Here is a 22,322-nt window from a genome sequence, read left to right on the forward strand (position 1 = left end):
CGGTACTCGTACACAAATAGTATCGTCCGATCTAACGTATTCTGTTGTCGGTGGTTCCTGTTCTCTTTCTTGCCGTCGAAGTCCTTGCACGTCCTCGTCTGTCCGTTGTATATATTGTCTGTACAGATTTATTATTTTCCGTGCATGTCTGTCTAACTCGTACCGTGTCGATATGGCTTTAGTGTCGTCTGTCATGGACATGTAGTGTTCTGTGTGGCATGGTCCGTACTGTCTGAACAATGCCTCTGCGTTATCGTATAAGCGTCCGTCAGGTTCATCTTGAGTAATTCCACGTTGTTTTGGGGATTGTACTGCAAGGGGTAGCCGTTATCATTAATATTGTCGTCGCTGTTGATATCGTTGTTGTCTGCATTGTCGATGTCATTACTGCCGTAATTGTTGTCATTGTTGTCTGGGATGTGGTCATTGTCGTTGTTCATGTTGTCTTCGTTATTGTCATTGTCTTGCTGTGGGACATCTTCGTCTGAATTTAAAATTACTTCGTCATTTTCGTCGTTAGCGTCGCTTTCAGGAGTGTCGCTAGTGTTGTCCGTTCCGTCGGTTCCGTCAGTGGTACTGCTGTCGCTGCTGCTATGTTCGTCGTCTGTGTCTGAGCTGTCCGAATCAGTCGGTGCTTCTACTCTCTGTTCTACTGGCATCCTGTCCTCTGTTCTGGATGTCTTATAATCGCTTCTGAGTCTCGTCGCGCTTGTCCATGTTCTGTACTTAATAGTTAATCTCGCTGAGTCATGGTGTGGTCCTCTTGGAATGATTTCAAACGTGACGGTGTTGTTTGGGCCATAACTGTTCAATAGCTTCATTACCATAGGGAGTTTTTCCGCGGGGTCAAAACAGATTGTGACATGGTCCAAAACTTCGTCGAAGACGATTGAGGTGACGATATTTTTCAAAACTTGGTCCATATCTGAAAATAATTCAAAGAGAGTGGTATGATAATTATATGTTATGTGTGTTTGGTTATTTTAATTCATGCGATGTATTTTCGTTTATGCATTCATTCATTCATACAGGGTCATTGGTCCTAACTATTGTTTATTATGGTTATATAATACGGTAGCAAAATGTAAATTTATCTGTCTTATTCTATGCTCATACTGCTATCATTTTCATCTAGGTCAGGGAGAGTGGCTTCTGGGGTCTTGGGTCTTTCATGGCTCACTCTATTTGTCCTGGGTGTTAGTGGATGTCGGTTGTTTTCCTTTTGATTTTCCAGTTTTGCTATTTTTTCTTTTAATTCCATAATTGTCTCCTGTAGTGGGTGTAACTTTCTCAGTGGGTCTTCACTGACATTGTCTTGGGTCCAAGCTATTTGCTTTTTGCATGTTATTTCATGTAAGTTGTATATTTCTACTTCTATCATCTGTTTGCATCTTTCATGGAATTTAGTATTTGCGGTTCCTTGCGCTGCACGTGGTAGTCTTCGCGGTTCGGCAAATGTTGCTTTGTACATTGGGTCACTCTCTTCCTTGGTGGCTTTGGAGTCTTCTTGTGTGAAATATTGCACGTATCCGTATGACAAACGTCCCTTTTTGTCTTTGACTGTTTCGTAGTATGCTAGTGTCCCGAACTGGGCGAAATGTCTGAAGAACATTTCGTCTTTCTCTCTATCATTGCCGTCCCAAGGCAGTAGGCAGAACAATCTGTTCCTGATTGGTTGAGGTGTTGATGATTGACTAACCACGTGTACTTCAGATCTAACTGTTGGTTCTTCTTTTGGAGTGAGGTCTATCAAATCTCCTATTGCTGTTTTTGGTCCTGTGGTTATCATGGGAGTTTGGTATGGTGCTGCTCTCTTGCTGTTCCTCTTTAATTTATTTTGCTTGGCTATAGGGATCTGAGTTCATATGCTTTTGCTATCTCTCTTTCTGAGTTGAAAGATAGCGTTATCTTTTTGGTCTCTCGTTCACATCTGTGTTTTTCTACACGGGCTTTCTGGGGTTCTCCTACTCTTTCAAATTCTCTTATTATGTTTGATAGTGGTATGTCTACATCGCAGAACATTGAAATGTTTGTTCTTGGTCTAAAGTCCATTGTGTATTCCTTTGTTTTGTTCTGTAAATAGATTACATCAATCATGTTAGAGAAAAAAAATTTTTGATTGGTTAAGCATTATTTTGCTATGTACAAGCGTCCTGGAAATTCAAAAATTTAATTTCATTCACTCATGAGCATTCTGCTTCTTGTTTGGGTAGTGCAAATTTCTTTGTTGTCGATTGCGCATTCGTTTTAGGGATTTCGCGGTCTAGTCGCAGGATTGCGTGGTTTTTATGGCTTCCTAGAATGTCTTCGAGTTCGATTTCCTCATCTTTTGTTTCGATCTTTCGTCTTTTGGTGTTTATTCTCGCTGATGGGTTTCTGCACTTCTTATTCTTTGGGCAGCGCCATTTTCTTAGACACTTCATCTTTATGATGATAATTATTATTGTCGTTACTATTATTAATTGGACGGTCATGCTTCCATATAGTACTGTCTTTGTACTGTAGTTTTGTCGTTTATGTTCGCCTATTTCTCTTAGTTTGCTGACTATTTCATGCAATGGCCTTCCGTCATTGTTGGCCATATTTGGTCCTAGTACATCTATGTTTTCTGAGCTGTGCACTTCTAAAGTGGTGTCTTCTTGATTCAGTAGGGGGTAAATATCTGTTATTTTTAAGTTTATTTCTGGTTTGTACACGTAGGTAAACTCGGTGTTCCTGGTAACTTCTCCGGTGATGGTCGCCTCAGCCGTTGTTCCTATGCATATTGGTGCTATGTGAACGATTCCTGCGTCTTTTATCGTTACCTTGTTTTCATGTTTGTCTTGGCAAATGATGTTTAGTATTTCTGGTCGAATTGTTGAATAGAGCCATGATTTGTCATAATTTAGGTACGTCCACTGAGTTTGTTCGCTCAGTCTGTATCGTATATCACATTGTGTAATGGCCTTTTGACTGGGGTTCAAGAGTAATGTTATTTCACAGTCCCTTGATTCTGAGACATTCCTGAGTGCTCCTAGTATTGGGCATATGTCTGCATAGTGCGTTTTAATGCACATTTGTCTTTGATCCTCATTGAATTTTATGTACCTGGTATGATCGTAGCTAATGGCGATGTATTCATGTGATGGTCTTATGAAGGCTTGTCCCATCGTTTCATTTTTCATGTTTTGTGGTATGTTAATAGGGTGCATCTTGTACAATTGATAAGGCATGCGATCTACTAGAGGTAGATGTAGCACTGCTAATGTTCGCCCATTCTGGTGAATGGCGTCAATTTCCGATATTCTGGCTAATTCTTCGGCTCTCATGTGCTCTGGTGGTGGTGGAAATTCTAAATCTTGACTCACTCTTTTTACATCCATGTTCATTTGTTGAACAATGTCCTGTTTCATAAGGTCTGGGTGTACTTTTCCTTCTTTTAATTTTCGTAGGATTTCTAGTAATTTCTCATTACTTTTAATCACATGGTCCAATGTCGATTCTAGTCGTTTAACGTATATTACTACTTCAACTTGGTAGTTCATTTGATCTTTTTCTCGTAGTATTGTTTTGATCGTCTTTGTTAATTCTTTTTCGAATCCTTGCAACACTTTCTGGTGGTTGCTGGTTATGTTGTATAATTCCTCAAATTTTGCTGAGATTATGTGGGAATTCTCGTCTAGTAAATGAACCATTTTGCTTTGGTCCTGGAAGAGCTGGTCTATATTTTTATTTATGTTGTCCACTTCGTCGTTAGTCACGAGTCCGAACAAACTGCTACTTATACTTCCAATTATGCCTAGTGGTACTAGTCTCTTTGTCCTGATGCTTCTTGGAATTCGTGCTGTGGGGTACTGTGTGTGTCCTAGACTTGCTATTGTCTCTTTTATCTTTTCTTCGGTCTTTCCTAATTCTTGTTCTTTTATTTGCAGTAGGTCAATGGCTAGGGTGTGTCTGCATTTTCTTTCTTCCATTACTTTCTTGCAGATCTCGAATATTTCTTTGTACGAGTCCGTTGCGTTGTGCGTCTGCATGAAGTCTTCGACGTCAATGTAGATGTTGAGCTTCCACGTCGCCTTTTTGATCCTGATCACGTCCAGCTTCTCGAAGTATATTCCGGGATTGGGGTTTAGGGGTTCTATCTGGTACATGGTTTCGCATCTCCCCACGTTGAGTAGATTAAATATTATTATTATTATTTCTAAAATTTTCATCCTGTAACATTGTTATCGATTAGTTGAAAGAGTCTGAATCCTCGTTATCGGACTTATCCTTTACGGCTTTCAATTTATCTATATGTTTTCGTATGCGCTTTCCATTCGGGTACTCTAGAAGGACATTTTTCCTACCTAAGAATTCGATTATTCTCAATGGTTTATTCCTATACGCATCAAATTTGCTTACACGGGGTTCATTTATTAGTCTCGCGTATACGCCTACTCTACCCTTAAAGGCTCTGACTTTCTCGTCATACCTGTCCTTTGTTTTAATTTTATTCGCTATTTGGGTTTCGCCTGCTAAAATTTTCATTTCTTCTAACCTTAATACTAGGTCGCGCATGTAAACATTGTAGGTTTTTAGTTTTTCGTCGGATGGTATTCTCAAAGGGAAACGCGCTATTCGCCCGTAAACGAGTTCAAAAGGGGTGAAATTAGTTGCTGCGTGTACATTAGTGTTGTAAGTGAATGTTGCAAATGGTGTTAAATGGTCCCAATCGTCATACCTTTCGGAGTATATTCTAATGAACTCTATAAGTGGGGCGTGACTTCTTTCCAGTGACCCATTCGTCTGAGGTCTATATCCAGACGTCGTTAAATGGTTTATTTTGAACAATTTTAATAATGATTCCACTATTTTTGACAGAAAACTGGTTCCTCTGTCGGAGAGTATGGCTCTCGGAGCCCCAAATTGACAAATGAGATACTTTGCCAATGCATCTGCTATTGTTGTGGCGTTGAGATTTTTGATGGGTATGGCTATTAAATATTTGGTTAGGTTGCATTGCATTGTCAATAGATGGCAATTTCCTCTCGGGGTCATCTTAAGTTTTCCTAGTGTGTCGATCGATACTTTGTCAAAAGCCTCTATCGGTGTATCGGTTATTATCATCGGCTCTCTAGTTTTGAATCTCTCTATTTTCTGCTCTTGACATTCTGCACATCTTCGAATGTAGTCTTGAACGTCGTTTCTCATTCCTGGCCAATAATATCGTTCTCTTATTTTCTGGTAAGTTTGATTGATTCCCTTGTGTCCTCCTGTTAGACTGTCGTGAAGATGGCTAATTATTTCCTTTCTGTGTTTTTCAGCTGATACTTGTGCTTTTCCATAACACATTGTCACTCTTATTCTGCTTCCGTGAAAATGTTTGTAGAGTACGTCTAAAATTATTGGCGATTCTAATTGGTCTAATATGTCTCCTTTTCTCGCTATTCGGAAACTTGTAATTTTTTTATTGATGAGTGTTTCTTTTAGATTCCGAAGTCCCTTGTTTAAATTTTCTATTTTTATTACGTTGAAGCATTTGTCTTTCATTATTACTGTGAATATGTGATGTTTTTTTGAATGACGTGACTAGGATTTCGCCTATCTTTAGCTTTTTACTCTTGATTTTCGTTAAGTCTATGGCTCCGATTTCTACTAATAATCTGGTTACTGGCCAAGTGTTGTCGCAGTCTGCCGATAGAAAGTGAACAATGTTATCTCTTTTGTGCGTGATGCATTCTCTTAGGGTGATTATGTTCTGGGGAATCTTCTTGAATGTTATGTGTGTTGGGGCATCTTCCGATTCATGATCATTTTCTGTTGGAGTGTAGTCTTTGTTTAGTGGCTCTAGGTTTGGTGGTGTAGGCAGGAGAAAAGGCATTGTTATTTCAGGCGGTTTTGAAAATCTTATGTCTATTATTGATCCATCTTCTGCTTCTATTTCACTTAATACTCCTAATTTCCTGCCTGCTTTCGTCTTATTTTGTGGTGTGCTCTTGGCTGTAGGGCTACCACTTGTTATCGTCGGGGTCACAGATAATGTTTTCCTTGGCGGCGGCATAATTATGTCAGCCAGGCTTTCGACGTCGGAGTCGCTTCCTGAGTTTTCTTCTCTTGTGGTCTCCTGTAGCTTTTGTCGTGCTCTTTTTATTAATTTCTGCACGCTTTTTCTCCATACATTATCTATATCTATTTCTTCTTCTGTTTGAAACCGTGGGTCGGATGTGTAGATTGCTTCACGTACTTCATCTGCTACTTCATCATCATCTGAAAAGTGTGAGGGTATCTGTAGCTGTATCGCAATTTCTGTCCCTGATTCTGTGGTATTGGTGTCTTTATCCATTTCATATCTTTTCATACTCTCTTCAAATTTTCTGCTTGCTTCTTCTACCTCTTCTCTAGTTAGAGTCGTCTTTACTGATAGGTTCTTAATTGATTCGTCTTCGGAACTTTCTTCTGTGTTGGATCCTTCTATTGCGCTGACCTCTATTGCAATGTTGCTTATAGTTTTATCTTGGTTTCCTTCTAAAGAAAATACTTCGTCATCTTGTGTTTCTTCTTCCGTCGTCTCTGTGTTTTCTTGTCGTAGTCCACTATACCTTGGGTCTGGTATCGGTGACTTCTCTGAGTCGGTGTCTTCGTTGGTTGTCGAAGATAACCACGATCGTCAAGATGGGTTGACTGTCATCGATGTATCGGAGTCTGCATCGGTTGAACTTTCTGGGATTTCTTTCAGCTGAATGGAGCTAGTTTCTGCTGTTGACGCTTCAGTCGATGTTTCAGCTGTGGGTTTAGCTGTCACTGGTTTTCCTGGTTTTATGGCTTTTCTTGATGCAATGGGTTCAGGTACTATGGGTATTGCTCCTTGTTTGATGTACTGTCCCACTGGACTCTGTACTTGTGCGCGTCTTGCTCTAGTTCTTTGAGATATCACGCTATGCTCCAACTTTGGTGCCTCTTTATTGGTTTTGGCTCCTATGGGTCTTCCTCTTCCTCTAGGTTTATTTGCTATGTCGCCTGTTGATTGTATCCTGGTGCGTGGTTGCACAATTCCCTTGACTGGTTTTGCTACACTTGCTGCCGCCTTATCTTGTTTACTTTGTTTTTCTTCTATTACCATTATTTTGATACTAGGTAGATTTTTGTTGATCTCTTCTTCAGTCATTTCTGGTGGATTCCGTGATAGTGCATCTGCGTTTTTATTCAGCTTTCCTGGTTTATACTTAAAAGTGTACTCGTACCCGGTGAATCTAAACATCCACCTCATGAGTCTTTGGTCTGGGTCTTTTCTGCTGTGCATCCAGTTTAGTGGTTCGTGGTCACTAACTAGTGTAAATTTTCTGCACAATAAATAAGGTCTAAACTGGTGCAAGGCGTAAAGTACTGCGAGGCATTCTTTCTCCGTGGTTGAATAATTTATCTCGGCTTTGTTGAGCGCTCTAGACAAATATTGTACTAGGTGATCGAAGCCGTCCTTTTCTTGGCTTAATACTGCTCCTATTGCGTAATCTGACGCATCAGTGGTCAGTGTGAACTCCTTGTTGAAATCTGGGAATTGTAATATGGGTTCTCTCACAAGGCAATCTTTCAATATCTGGTAGCTTTTCTCGCAATCTTCTGTCCATTCAAATTTTACGTTTTTCTTGAGCAGGTCATTTAGTGGTTTAGCTATCTTCGCAAAGTCCTTAATGTACTTACTTCCTGTAGTATCCAAACATTCCTAGTAGCGTTCTTACATTGCCTTTGGTGTGGGTAACTTTGTTATTGCTTCCACCTTTTCTGGATTTGGTTCAATTCCTCTGGAACTTATTTTGTGCCCTAGGAATCCTACTTCTCGTCTAAAAAATTCAATTTTATCTGGCTGCAGTACCAGTTTGGCGAGCCTTAGTCTATCCATCATATGTCTAATTCGCTGTTCGTGTTCTTGCAAGTCCTTGCTGTAGACTATAATATCATCTAAATATACTAACATCTCTATGTTTTGCAAACCTCTAAGTGCCTCATCCATTAAGCGTTCAAATGTCGCCGTTGCGTTCTTCAGACCTTCTGGTAAACGTGTGTACTCATAATGTCCGTTGAGGGTTGTGAATGCTGTCTTGTAACAGTCTTCTGGTGCCATTGGTATCTGCTGGAATCCATTTGCAAGGTCATGTTGCACCACCTAATTGGTCCTTGATGTCGACAATGTTAGGCAGAGGGTAGGCGTCTCTGATTGTCTTTTTATTGATCTCGCGAAAGTCGATTACCATCCTCCATCTTGGGTTTCCATGGCTGTCAGGCTTCTTTGGTACTATCCATATTGGTGAGTTGCATGGTGAATTCGATTCTCTAATAATTTTATCTCGCAATTTCTTCTCCACACTCTCTCTGACGACTTGCTTATGTTTCGGAGGATGCCTATATTGTTTCGTGTTTATAGGTATGTCGTCCTCTAAATGTATGTGGTGCTGGATCATATCTGTACACGGTAAATTGTCTCCTGGTAATAAAAATCTATCTAAATAATCTTCTATTATACGGTCCACTATTTTTAGTTCTTCTTGATTCAAGTGACTTCTTCTAACTGATTCTTTCACCTTCTCTAGCCTCTTAATTCTGTCCACTATAACTTCACCATTAAATTCGCTGTCTGTTTCTTCTAGAAAATTTGGCTCCGTGTCAAATGGCATTAATTCTTTGGCATCGACCTCTATCATGACGTCTTCTTCACTCGTATTAATCGCCATCATTTTGCAGGTGTTGTTGTTGTTAATTACTACTCCTTCTCCCAAAAATACATTTTCATTCCCTACATCGATTCTGGGTATGTATCCTTCTTTTAATTCACTTCTGATTAGATTGATTCTTACAACTTGCCGAGTTCTGGCCTTTAAAACATGTTTCGTCTTTGCTGGTGTCTTCTCATTTTTGGATACATCTGTTACAGGTGCTTCTTTATCGTCTTGCTTGTCTTCGACTTGTACACGTTGCTGGTTTTGTAAGAATTATGTGCCCTTTTTCTCTTCTCTCTGTATTCCTTTTCTTGTCCCAGAAATGGTATTGGGTGCATCACGTCTCCGCCTACCATTAGAGCGTTGTTGAAATAAGAAATGACAGCCTCTTCCTTCTTTAAATAATTTCTTCCTAATAGTCCATCGTGTGGTGTCGGAAAATCGTCTGTCACTATGTGGAATTTCACTGGTGTATTTCTGATAAGCAAATAAACTGCTCCTAGAGTCGGTACTGTTCCCGTGGTTATTCCTCCAAGATTCCTCACATCTTTCATATTTATTGGCATGTCATCGTGTATAAAACTTAATTTGATTAGATTTACACTTGCTCCATTGTCTATCATGAATGTTAACCAAGGTTTCGTGGTTCCTTGTGGTATGTGTACTTTTATTGCTGTTGGTTCATCATTTTCCCAATTAAACTCTTCAGGTCCCTTGCAGTCGGCTGTCCATATATTGGAAGTTCCTGTTCCCTTGTCATTATCGCCATCACTGGTGCCTTTTGCTGCACCTGGTTGTCCTGGCTGCTCTGATTTGGGTTTTGCCTGCCTTGATTGTAACCCTGTGTTTGTTGTTGATATTTCTGGTAGTCCACATTCTGCTGTGGTTTCTGGATAGGTTGTTGATTCTGTTCCTGGCTCGTCATTCTTTCTCCATGACGAGCCCTTTGAGAGTTTAAATTCTCTCGTTCGTTCTCGTTTTGTTGATAGTTTCTTGCATTGCCGTTTCTCCAGTTATTGGGATAATTATTGTAATTCTCTCGTCTATCCGGACCACTAGATTGATAATTTTCACGACGTCCAGTTTCGTGATTAAAAATTTGCCTTTGGTTTCTTTGACCATAGTTTCTATTCCACAACGGCCAATTGCTCCCTCCTTGTCTGTTGCTGTTGTTATACCCCCACTGGTATCCTTCTCTATTGTAATTGTTGCCACTACCATTTCCTCTCTGATAACCTTGATAACCATTGGTTGTAGTTATTCCGGTTATAATTGTTCCTCCTATGGTTATCTTGGAATTCTCGTTGGCGTTGTTCAGGCTCATTGACGTAGCCTACGTAGTCTTCATCTTCGTTGTCGTATCTTGCATAATCTTCTTCCTCCTCGACATATCCTGCACATTCTTCTTCTTCAGGCATATATCCTATAAAATCGTCATGTCTGCGATTTCTGTTGTCATATCTATCTTGATTTCTGTATTCTTCATTGTTATATCCGCCATCTTCATTGCGGTATCCATTATTATAACTATCCCTTCTTTCTGTATTATAATAACTTCGATTCACTCGTGGCCTGGAGTCCGGTATGATCCTGGCTTCCATGCGTGTTTCTAGTCGTACAGCCTCTTCATATGCTTCACCTAGATTCTTTGGTTTGAATAAGTCCACTCTTTCCGATAAATTAGCTGGTAATCCCCTTATGTATATATCGACTGCCACAATCTCCAATGGTTCCATTATCGCGTCAAGGTTGTCACTTTCTCTTTTCTTCTTTCAATGCATTCCTGGCGCTGCTCAGTAAAACGTTCAATTCGTCATAAAAATCTCCTACAGTGTCTCCTTGCCTCATCTTTACCGTCTGGATACGTGTGTTATAATAACTAAAGTCCCTGCCTGGACCAAATCTCTGCTTTAAATGTTTAATTAAGTCTTCTACTGTTGTTATGGTTTTGTTGTTGAGACTCTTCTTCGCTGCTCCGGTTATTCTCTGTAGCACATTTTGCATAAATTGTGGTCGTATTGCCTCAGTTACAAGTTCATTTGCATTCTTCAAATATTGTATGTATTCTCTTAACTTGGTATGTTTCCCGTCAAAGCTTGGTATGCCGCTTACGCAACTCATAAGCATGAAGCTATTGGCCATGGTGGTAGCCAAGTCTGCTCCTGTGTTTTCACCCGTCCTATTGCCGGTCTCGTCTGTCATTTTGAATAGATTTACTGCCTCTTAATTGTCGTAGAAAATTCTAAATAATCCTCTAGATCGTACTCTAAATGCTTCTAAAACGTTCTTGCTTTATAGAGAATCCGTAATTCCTTGCCACTATTTTATTAAAGCCTTATTTCCTTTCCTCACAATCCCAATGTTATATTTATCATTATTATTATTATTGTAATTAAAATTTTATGATGTGGGTATAGATAATATATTGAAGTATATTAAGGGGTAACGTAAACGAAATTGTGGGATTTTTGATAGTTAATTTTCGTTTAATTATTGTGGGGTTCGATAAATAATAATAAATGGTGATAATGATTAATCATAAAACCAGTAGTCAATAAAATATTGTAATAAAATATTAATACTAAATTAATATTAAGTGTTCACGGGTATGTGTCTAAACTAAAGGCTTATTCAACGAGAGTCGTCAAATCGTGCATTTTTTTTTTTTTTTAATAAGAAAAAGAAAATTTGTGTCGTGTCCTCTGTCAAAATTTAAGTCAAATTTAAATTAAGAGTGATTATCCGGTTTTGTAAATTCAATTAAAATATTTACGTGATTTATTTTCTTCGCAAAAATTCCCGAAAAGAAAATTTAATTATGCTAATTATTTTGTATAATTCAAAATTAATTTATTTATTTAAAAAAATAATAGATGACTATTTGTTGTTATCGATTATGTAAATGAATTTCCTCTAAATAGTGTTTTCGAAATTAATTCGCCTATAATTATTAACATATAATGTTTGAATAATAGTCTTAACCGTAAAGATTATTTATATTTATGTAAAAGCCCTATTATGAAAAAAAAAACTATTGTTTCTGAATGGTCTCAAACTGTCACGTAATATTTCAAAGTCGTAAGGAAATAATTTAATTCCAATGGACACGCCCTTGTTTTCGTTAATCCGGTCTAAATACAGTAGCAATAGTTTAATTGTTTAATTACTGAATTTACTTTACAATAATTCTCTTGAAAAGTCTCGAGGTTCAATATTCGAATTCAAATATTCGCGCGCGCTCCGCCGCTCTCAAAATGGCGTCCGCCCGCTCTCGAGTCTATAGTCACTAGTTTGGGTGTGGCACCGCTCCGCGCCTAACTTCTCACTACAGTCAAACTCCCTAGTCGAGTCCGTTTGCGTCAGCTGTTGCCTCGTGTTGCGTAGCGTGTACTTTTCGCCTTCAAATTATTGCTAATTGTTTTGCAAAAGGTGAACCGTGCGTGTCGTCTCGTATCGTTCAATCAAAAGTGCGTGTGCGTGCTATCACGGTGTTCCTGCAAAGGTCAAAGTTCGGGCCCAGGATTGTTCCCAATGTCGCAGCTGCAACTCTATCATCTGACTCAGATAAGTTTTTTTTTATTAAATAAATATTAAATTTCTTGCAAACAACCCGAGAACTGTTGCTTTGTGTAAACTTGTTTTGTCTTTCTTTTCAGCTTTCGTGGCAGTCAGCAGCAGCTTGAAATTTTTTTACAAACATCCTCAAGATCAAGTAGGACAGTGCTGACAATGAGTCTGAATGACGTCATGGGTGTTTCCTCGCTCAGTGGTCAAAATATGGTATTAATTATTTTCTAGGGTACAAATACGCATAAAATTATTTATTTTTGGTATTTACAGGTTCTCAATAGGCGTGTCAACACCCAAGTTAGCTGGTTCGAGTGCAAGAGCCCAGACTTTCTCCTGCGAAAGCCGGAGTCCAAGACTCTACGCAGCAGCCTCGTCAAGGCCCTGGCTCGACTTCTGGCGATCACTTGCCAGTGCACTCTAGTGCTACTCGTCGACCAGATTCTGGGTATTTCGGTTATTTTGGGGCACGAGCAGTGTCCTAACGGGCCCACCCCTACGTGTGTTCTGTATTCAAGAGAAATAGTGCAGTGTTACAAGTGTAATTTTAGTTAAATACAGAGTGTCAAGGCGAATAGTGTCAATTAGAATTTGTGTTTTTTTTTTTTTTGTTAGTTCTGAATTAGACTGTAAAATTTAGGACTGTGCCTGTTTTTGGAGTCAAGTGTCGGCAATCAAAATGTAATGCAAAAAAAAAAATTGTTGAATGAAAATTGGTGTGATTCTATGTGTAAATGTTTTGGAAGTTACTGTTTTATGCGTCTCTCTGTGTACTGGTTAGTGAACAATAATTTGTGATATCAAACTACGGAGGTATATTGTAGATTGTTGGTGTGTGACTCGAATGCGATGCCAATTTTCAAAATCTTGATTCTACTCTTTGTGTGTAATATCAAAGTACTTATAATGAACTTTTATGTGTATATGTTGTGTGGCAGGACTCCTCAAACTGCATGTGCATTGAGTGTGTAAAGAAAATTGCTGGTGTAAGAAAAGATATTGTGTAATATTATGGCGTTTTGTCTTATTTGGGTACCTCTCCTAATATCCACTGGGTCTCAATGATTTTTAACTAGTAAAACGTCCGAACTTATTAATTGTAAGAGTCACAAGAAATAATAAAAAAAAATATTTTAAAATCGCTGACGTTACTGCGCGTCCCACCCGATATGTGGCTGCAGTGACGTCACGGCGTCTGTGTGCTTGCGCGCGCGTCTCGAATTTCAAACTCCTGTCAATGCTCTTGCTTTTTATATTCTCTCGTTTCTCTCTTTGTCGCACTTATGACTTTTTAATATTTTTCGTATTTACGCGCACTTAATTGGGATCTTTTTTTTTATGTTCACTCACTCACCAAAAAAAATTATTTTAAACACAGAAACCCAAACAGTCTTGCAAGCAACAAAAGCCAAGCAGATCCCGGACGAACCCCCAGTTTTGTTAGGATAGAACCGATTCCACCAGCTAACAATGAAATATTATTAAAACGTGGGCGCTTAGCTACTCTCCCATACGGGGGAGATCAGTGAGAACACTAATTTGTCGAGGCAGAACTGTTTGATTTAACCGAAATGTCAAAGTTCAGAAATATTGAATTAAATGCTACTTACTTTGTTCTGTGGACTTCTGGAATTTGAGAAGTAATTTAACCCGAAAGGATGCTCGGAAAAACTGGGATGACTGCTCGGAAAAGGTTGCGGGGTTTAGATCTCCTTTTTGGCAAGATGTTTTAGCAAAACGGAGGATGGCTCAAAATTGGTTGTATTCTGAATGACTTATTTTCCAAAACTCAACACATGGATTGCAGTGATGTTTATTATCTGCTTATCAAAACACAAATTAAATCAGACACTCAAATGAAACAAAACTTATTGAATTTCTCAAAGGCAAATTACTCAAAATCTAAACTCTTAAAATTAGCGTCCTTTCTCTAGGAGCGCACACCCTGGAGTGTCGTTTCGGGGGAGGTGATGCTTGAGAGAGAGTCGAAGCTTTCTCCCACGCGGGGTACTTACTTCTCCTCTCTTCTTACTTCAGCCTAGCCGCGCTCTTTGTCTTACTCATTATGCCTTATGGGCCTAATACTATGGTCAACGGCTAAACTGCAGCGTCGGCTGTGCACGCGCGCTTCAGCCGAGGGAGGAGAAGTTTGTTTTGGTTTCGGGTAAATTCCTTCGAGGATTAGTTAAGCGTCGAAGTTTCTGGATCTTCTTTTTACTGGCTTTGTGTAATTCTTTATAATGTTTCTAAATAATTTATCCAGGAACTTCGTCACTTAACAGTGATACAGTGCATATAATACAGCTAGACACTTCTTTTCTGTAGTTGAGTAGTTTCTTCTGCAAGTAGAAATCGGTCTAGGTAGTCTTCGATAATCCGATCGACTATGTCCAATTCTTCTCGATTTAAATGATCTCTCCTGATTGCTTCTTTTACTCTTTCTAGTCTCTCTATTTGGACCACAATCATGTCGTCATTAAACTCACTGTCAGTTTCTTGAGGTCCTGTATCGAAAGGTATCAGTTCTCTTGGATCCACTTCTATGGTCACGTCTTGTTTACTTATGTTAATGGCCATTATTTTGCAAGTATTGTTTACGTTTGTCACTACTCCTTCACCTACAAAGAAACCCAACTACACCAAGCTCCCCGAGCTCAGTAATATATTTAAACAACACCTTAGCACATCGAAAATAGGCAAGCAAAGCAAGTATAAAATCAAAAACCAAAGCGCTTAAACCCAACTACACCACGCTCCCCGAGCTCAATAATTTATCTAATCAACACCTTGGCACACCGAAGGAAGGCGAGCAAAGCACGTATAAATCTAAAAACAAAGAGCTTAAACCCAACTACACGAAGCTCCCCAAGCTCTGTAATGTATCTAAATAACACCTGGGCACATCCGAGGAAGGCGACCGAAGCGAGTATAAATTAAAAACCAAAGCTCTTAAACCCAACTACACCACGCGCTCCAAACTTGATAATTTATTTAATTAACACCTTGGCACATCGAAAAAAGGCGAGCAAAGCGAGTATAAAATCAAAAACTAAAGCGCTTGAACCCAACTATACCAAGCTCACCAGTAGTATGTGGGCTGGTATGGAGAGACTGGGCGTGGTCTAGAGTGACGTCACCAGTCCCGTGGCTAGCACCAGTTGTTTATGTAAACAGAAGCCCATGTTTATATCAACAGTAGCTGATAAGGTTAATAAACATGATTTATGACCGCTTCTGTCATAAAAAAGTCTGTCATCGATGGGTGACTTTTATTTGTTTATTTATAAATAATTATAAATAATTTTTAAACAAAAGCTATATCAGGCATACGATGCCAGCCCTCCTCCTTTTACCCCAAGCAGACCCGAGCGCGACTCTCTCTCTCTCTCTCTCTCTCTCTCTCTCTCTCTCTCTCTCTCTCTCTTTCACTGTCTTCTCTATACCGGCCCCAAGCTCGAACGACTGTGCGCGACTCTCGCTATACCAGCCCATAGCCTCCCCTCTCCTTTTACACTATAGTAGCCCCTGAGCTCTGGCGCGGTTGCTCCCACCGCTGCTGTACCGTAGCCGCTTCTCTCTCTCTCTCTCTCTCCCCTCTCTACGCCACACTCGCGCGCATCCTCCAAAGCCGCCGTCTACCTGTCTCTCGCGTATACCTGCTGTTTGGCTTTTATTGCCCTAGCGCCGACTCTGATCCTTTCTGCGCTGTAAAGAGAGAGATTGTTCCACGTCTATAATTTATATGGTGGCCCTGAAAAGGGCCGATTGTTTTTTGAAATATATATTATTGTAACTAGCGTTTCAGCTTGCTGTAGCCGTCTTTTTCGGAATACGAAAAGATGTTTGTGGAAAAGGATTTTTGATTCTGTGACGAGGAGAAGGAGGATTTTTTAGACAGATTATTATAACCGCTTTTCTCTGGATACGAGAAAGTGTTGGTTGAGAACGACGACTGATTGTTCTGCTTTTTTGGCTCCTTGCTTCTCATGAGAGGCTGTCTTTCCTCCCACGTAGAACCTTTTTTCTGTTCTTTGCTCTGCTCCTGTCCCATGGTCGAGTTGCTGCTTTGCCGGTCGCTTGACGAATGATTCGCATCGAAATAAACGCGTGCATATATAACTCTACTACTCGGTCCCGCACAGCTTACTCTAAATTTCGGCTTTATTTACTAAAAAACGCATACGAGTCGAATGACTCAGCTTACAAGGTAATGAAATAATAAAATGACACACGATCGCGAGCACACACACACACAAACATACTTACACAGCCGCGCGCACACACACACTCTAAATTTATACGCTATAAATTACAAACAAGCGATACACCTACACTTCCGAGTGGCGCGTTGTTGCCGCAGTTGACGTGTCGGCCCTCCTTGCAGTAAACCAGGCACCAACTCTTTCGGCGGAGTAGGCATCCGATGAAAGAGTTAAGGTACGCTGCGGTTGCAGCGTGCTGTCGGTGGCGTACCTTGGACGTTGTTGTCATCGCCTGCTGATGATGGTGGAGGCGAAGGCGATCTCGGCGAATCCATATCCAGGATGCACGGGCAGGTCTGCCCGTTGCACTTCCAGCAGCGAAAGAGAAGGCACCTCCAGTACTGCTGCCACACGTCGTGCTCCGAATTGTTGGTGATGCACACTCTGCACCTCACGTTGATGGGCACAAACTGTACCGCCAGAGAAGCCTTTCGCTCGGCTTCTTGCTGTTTTTGCTGCAACAGCGCTGACATGTCCAGCATTCTCTGCTGGTAGCGCTCGAGCTGGCCGTTCAGCTTCTCCATTGCACGTTTTTTAGCTTCGATACTTGGGAGAAGCGCATCGCGTTGGGCTGCTAATTTTTTAAATTCTGCTATGATGGTGGCCACGTATGTGCTCTCTGTAGGGACTCAGAGCGGACTGATTGGTGTAAGCCGTGTCATAAACGTAAGCCGTTGGCAAAAATTTCTGCACGTAGGTAGAGGGGGACCGCACCTCTCCACTCTTTGCCTTTTAATGACGTTCGTTGTCTTAAGAATGCGAGACCGTTGGTAACGCTATACTCGGACTGGATTATTTGTATACACTTGAGCTCCAGCGTCGTGGGCTTATCAGAATAAATCGGAGACGGGTGAGAACGAAAGAAAGGTTCTCAATGTTTCGCGAATCAGCTCCAGGAAGTATTGTGTGATCATGGACTCGGGCTTTGTTTTATTATCGCCAACGGATTAGTTTTCAAAACTAAGCAGAGAACGAATCATCGGATCTCCGGTAGACACTTGAGAACAAGTATAAACTGTTTGTACAGAGATTACAGGTGTCCGGTAAGAGAGATTAAAAAGGATCAGCCGTAGAGTCATAAAAAACTGTTTGGTCCGTGTCACCCGATCTAGCGGTGGCGACGGCCCATTCTCTGAGACGTCCGCTATCCGCCTAAGGTTTATGACTGCTACGTGCCTAAATCACAAACAGCGAATACGGTATCGGATTTATTTCTTTCGATCACTGGTGGCAGCCTGGATTTCTCAGCTATGGCTGTAATATGCGCTGTTTTAAAACAAATCAGCCTCTTTAACGGTTTTTCTGCTCTGCGATCTTCTTATTCTATGAAATCACTCCTAAGAAAGGCATGATATTTTCATATCAGCCCTGAGCCGTCTACAAAGCTTCACGATACGCTAGCGCAGTCATCAGTCTCTCGAAATGCGTGTCATTGAGAGAGCCAGCTTACCACGTGTCGCAGAAATGTCCAGTGCTATGAACGAAGTTCGCGATGCGATCCTGCCCGTAGCCAACCTACCTGTGCAGAGGAAGTGTACCCGCGAGTGGTATGTGCGCGTTCATCGGATGTGCAAGGAGAGGCTGCGACGCGAGCTGCGCTGCTTGCTGACGCTTTGCGCGTACCGCTGAATCGCCGATTTTTATCAGAGATACTTTAAACATTCTAGTTTTGTGATAAAAATCGTCGGCACTTCATCCGAGGAGGAGAATGAGGAGGAGGAGGAGGAGGATGAGGAGGAGGAGGAGGAGGAGGATGAGGAGGAGGAGGAGGAGGATAAGGAGGAGGAGGAGGAGGATGAGGAGGAGGAGGAGGAGGAGGAGGAGGTGCAGGAGGAGCAGGAACAGGATATGCAGGAGGATATACAAGCTCCTATGGAGGAGTCCATGGAGGATGATGCTGAGAGCGAGATAAAGGACAGCGATCACGGCGATGATCGTCCTGGCGTCTCCGAGCAGGCTGTCTACAGAGCGGGCGCTCCAGCACCGTTGAGAGGTAGCGAGCAAACGATGGAGGCTGCGATGATTCTGCTCTCGTTGCGCTACGAGCCAGCTCCCGAGTTTGGTCCTACGATAGCCGAGGTTTTCGGTGGCTTTGCGACTCGGGATGAGACAGCTGAGGAAGTTGCGATGAATCCGTATGCACCTTTCGATCAATACAGCTCGTTCGACCGTCGAATTAATGAAAGTAAGAGAATTTTTAAATTTTCTTAAAAAATTATTATTACTAACAATAATAATATTTTAAGTTATCAGACGCCGTCTGAACGAAGGCATGGAGCCCTGTCCGGATGCAGATCCAGAAAATGACACGGCTATGATTTTTCAAGCTGCTGCGCTACGAATCGTGAATAACGGTCGTGCGCAGGAAGTACGTTGGTTAAACAACTTGCTTGAAAAATCAGCAGACGAGTTATTTTCTATGACTGCGTTCGAGATGGTCGAGTTGTTCAGCGACATCGTTCAATGCTACAACGGTCGTGCGGAAGAATGAAGGCTCGCTTCTTTGCAGTCGACGACGATAATGTCAGCAACAGCGAGGAAGAGGGCCCATCATCGCCGGCAATAATATCGAACTCTTCAACAGTGCTGAGCCCTACATTGTCGATGCTGCAGGAGGTCGGGTTCTACGATGCGGTTCACCCGATCATCGATGACAGCACAGCGATCGGCATATCGCAGGTAGGTGGCGGCGGCGGCGGTGACGGCGGCAATACTTCGAGCTAAGAGGCACCGTCACCGAACAATAGTATTGTAAGCGGTTCTGCTGCAGCTTCTGATTCGGATCAGGAGGAGGAGGAGGAGGAGGAAGCTTGTGACGATGAACGTTATCGTCGCTTCGAAATTATCGCGAATACGGTGCATCGCGTACGGAAATTCCGTACAGACGCTCGCCGTCTGACACTACGGATTAAAAAACCACCGCGTGGGACCAACATGCTCAGCTGGGTTGAGTTAGCAATACGTGACATTTACGAGTATTTGCTAACTCTAATCAAAAGTGGGAGCGATCACGTCGGTGTTTCAATCTCTAGCGAATATTTCGCAAACGGGTTGGTCGGGCTCTCGTATCGTCTCGCGAGCGCGCTGACTGGCGATGATTTATGGTCAGTGGTGTCTGGACTCGTTCAGAGCAACGCAAATTTTCGAGTCGACGAGTCATTTACCGTTTGTTTGACCGTCGTAGAGATGCCTGTAGGTGCAGGTGGCGCTCGACGGAAAAACTTGACCGTTGACAGGGTTTCTCAACGGCCCATCATTCAGATCAGCAATGGTGAAAATCTCTGTCTGCCGAGAGCGCTCATTGTAGGCGAGGCGAAAATCGCGCTTCAGACGAATAATACCCCGGCGATGCGAGCCGAGTGGACTCCAGCATGAGCGAGCTGTAAAATTGTGCCAGGATGCCGGTGTTCTCGTACCTCGCGAAGGTTGTGGTGTACAAGAGCTTCGTCAATTCCAGCATTATTTTACTGCTCGTGGTACAACTTTAGTTGCTTACGAGAAAGACTCGACGGACAGCGGTGAAGCACCATTTTTTGACGGACGCTGCGATACCTGCACAACCGTAATATTTTTGCTCTACTCCGAGCTTCATTACGACGTGATCGTCAATATTTTTGGAGCTGCGAAGGCAACATTCTTCTGTACTTTTTGCAATCGCGGCTACAGTAATATCGAGGATCACAACTGTAGACAGCTGTGTTCGCGCTGCTTCGTCTCGCCACCCTGTAGCGAGAACGACGCTTTGCAAAAATGCGCATCGTGCAATCGCAGGTTTTTCGGCGATGTATATTTTCGCAACCGTTCGGTTGCGTGATCATACAAAGCGAAGTACAAGCGATTGTGCGATGTGCTGCAGATTTGTCTTACCTGCTGCAAAAGCGTGACCCGGCAGCGCGGTAAGCACGAGTGCGGCAAAAATTGGTGTCGACATTGCAAGTCGATACACGCTTATAATCAATACTGTTTTATACAGCCGTAAAAATTCATGCTTCAGCGAAAAAATATCTTTATGTTTTCTACGATCTGGAAACGATGCAAGAAGCATCGTATCGAGGCGATGAAAGCATAAAGATGCACGTCCCGCATGTCTGCGTTGCACAGCAAGTCTGCACGGAGTGCATACGTTCTGACGACATTTCAGAATAGTGCCCCTCGTGCGGTGTGCGCGAGCATGTATTTACCGAAGATCCCGTTGGTCAGCTGCTACAGCTTGTAGTACGCGACAAAACGGACTTTGAAAATATCATATGCATCACGCACAATGCACGAGGGTACGATGCGCAATTCGTTTTACGACGGCTTGTCGAACGTAAAATAAATTGCCCGCCAAGCATCATACTGAATGGTCAGAAAATACTGTGCATCCGGTATGGACGCACAAAGTTCATCGATAGTCTCAGCTATTTTCAAATGAAGTTGGCCGCGTTGCCTGCTACATTTGGTTTAGGTGAGACTACAAAAAGGCCGTTTTCCGCGCCTTTTTAACACCTCGGCAAACGCCGAATACCGTGGCGCCATACCGGATGCGCACTATTATTCGCCCGACACTATGTCGTCGAGCGAGCGCGAGCAGTTCTTGCTGTGGCACAGCGAGATGCGTGCAGCGAACGCAGTATTCGATCTTAGCAAGGAAATCGTCGACTACTGTCGCATGGATTCGACGATTCTGCGTCGCGCGTGTGTGGCTTTCAGAAAAATTTTTCTCGAGGTCGGAGACACGGACCCGTTTGTAGTGGCTACAATCGCGTCCGCGTGCTCTCATCTCTATAGAAAAAATTTCTTAAAGCCATAGACTATAGAAATAGTCCCCAGGGGCGGGTAAAGGCGCGCCGACAAGCACTCCCAAAAAGCCGTCGAGTGGCTGCTGCAGTGCGAGCGAGAGATCGGTCGCGAAATCGTGCACGCAGGCAGAGCGCGCGAATATCGGCTTCCCGAGGGATTTTTGGTCGACGGTTTCTTACCATCTACCAATCCAGCAAAAAATCCCATTGTTTTTGAAAACCAGGGCTTCTATATGCATGGCTGCCCTGAATGTTTCAAAAACAATCGCAACAAGCCGAATGCCTGGGGTCGTACTTTCGACGCGTTGCTCGAGAGTACACGCGCTAAAATTGCGCAGATCCAACAGCTCGGTTACGAGACGCGCGAAATTTGGGAGTGCGAGTTTGACAGAGTCAAGCGTGAAAACTCCGAAACCGCCAAGTACCTGTCGGAGCATCCGCTCATCAGCAAAATAACGCTTAATCCTCGTGACGCGTTCTTCGGCGGACGGTCCGAAAATTTCGTCGCAGTTTACGATGCTAAGCCAGGCGAGCGTATTCTGTATACAGATATATGCTCGCTGTATCCTTACATTTGTAAACGAGGCAGATTTCCGCTCGGTCATCCAAAGGTTTACGTCGGCGAGGAATCTGATGAGCTGACGGATGGCAATCTCAACAATTTTTCGGCCATAGATGGGCTGGTAAAATGTAAGGTTTTACCGCCGAGAAAATTGTATCAGCCTCTTTTGCCGATAAAAATGCATGGCAAGCTTCTCTTCGCACTGTGTCGTGCATGCTGCGAAGAGATGCGGCAGAGCGATTGTTGCCACCCGGATGCGAGTCAGCGAGAGTTCAACGGAACCTGGGTGGCGGATGAGCTGCGAAAAGCCATCGAACTCGGCTATACTATAACTGAAATATTCATCATATGGCAGTATATTATGACCGAGTACGATCCGCTCACAGGTGAAGGAGGACTTTTCGCTGGCTATATCGACACTTTCTTACGATTAAAGCAGGGAGCATCGGGGTTTCCAGCTTGGTGCGTTGACGCGGAA

At 42.3% G+C, this 22,322-nt stretch overlaps 3 protein-coding genes across 4 annotated transcripts in view; 2 read left to right on the forward strand and 1 right to left on the reverse strand.

Moving 5' to 3' along the window:
- The window catches only part of LOC100301564 (TGIF-like), a 160,532-nt gene that overhangs the window by 118,254 nt on the left and 19,956 nt on the right, over positions 1 to 22,322 (forward strand). The gene's annotated exons all lie outside the window — the stretch shown is intronic.
- LOC116416434 (GATA zinc finger domain-containing protein 14-like) lies at positions 14 to 14,053 on the reverse strand. Of its 2 annotated transcripts, none has more exons than XM_032601518.1 (2): positions 13,850 to 14,053; positions 14 to 925 (listed from the first exon to the last, which is right to left on the reverse strand). In XM_032601518.1, the coding sequence occupies exon 2, from the start codon at positions 921 to 923 to the stop codon at positions 192 to 194; it is 732 nt and encodes a 243-aa protein (XP_032457409.1). In that variant the 5' UTR covers positions 924 to 925; positions 13,850 to 14,053; the 3' UTR covers positions 14 to 191. The 2 variants fall into 2 exon arrangements, with proteins under 2 accessions (XP_032457409.1, XP_031780972.1); XM_031925112.1 differs by lacking the exon at positions 13,850 to 14,053 and adding an exon at positions 13,276 to 13,329.
- LOC107981721 lies at positions 12,387 to 13,199 on the forward strand. Its single transcript, XM_016988152.2, has 2 exons — positions 12,387 to 12,452; positions 12,513 to 13,199. Exons 1-2 carry the CDS (start codon positions 12,402 to 12,404, stop codon positions 12,792 to 12,794), a joined length of 333 nt encoding a protein of 110 aa, XP_016843641.2. The 5' UTR covers positions 12,387 to 12,401; the 3' UTR covers positions 12,795 to 13,199.

This window comes from Nasonia vitripennis, assembly GCF_009193385.2.
Source record: "Nasonia vitripennis strain AsymCx chromosome 2 unlocalized genomic scaffold, Nvit_psr_1.1 chr2_random0005, whole genome shotgun sequence".
In the NCBI taxonomy this organism is placed as follows: Eukaryota; Metazoa; Arthropoda; class Insecta; order Hymenoptera; family Pteromalidae; genus Nasonia; species Nasonia vitripennis.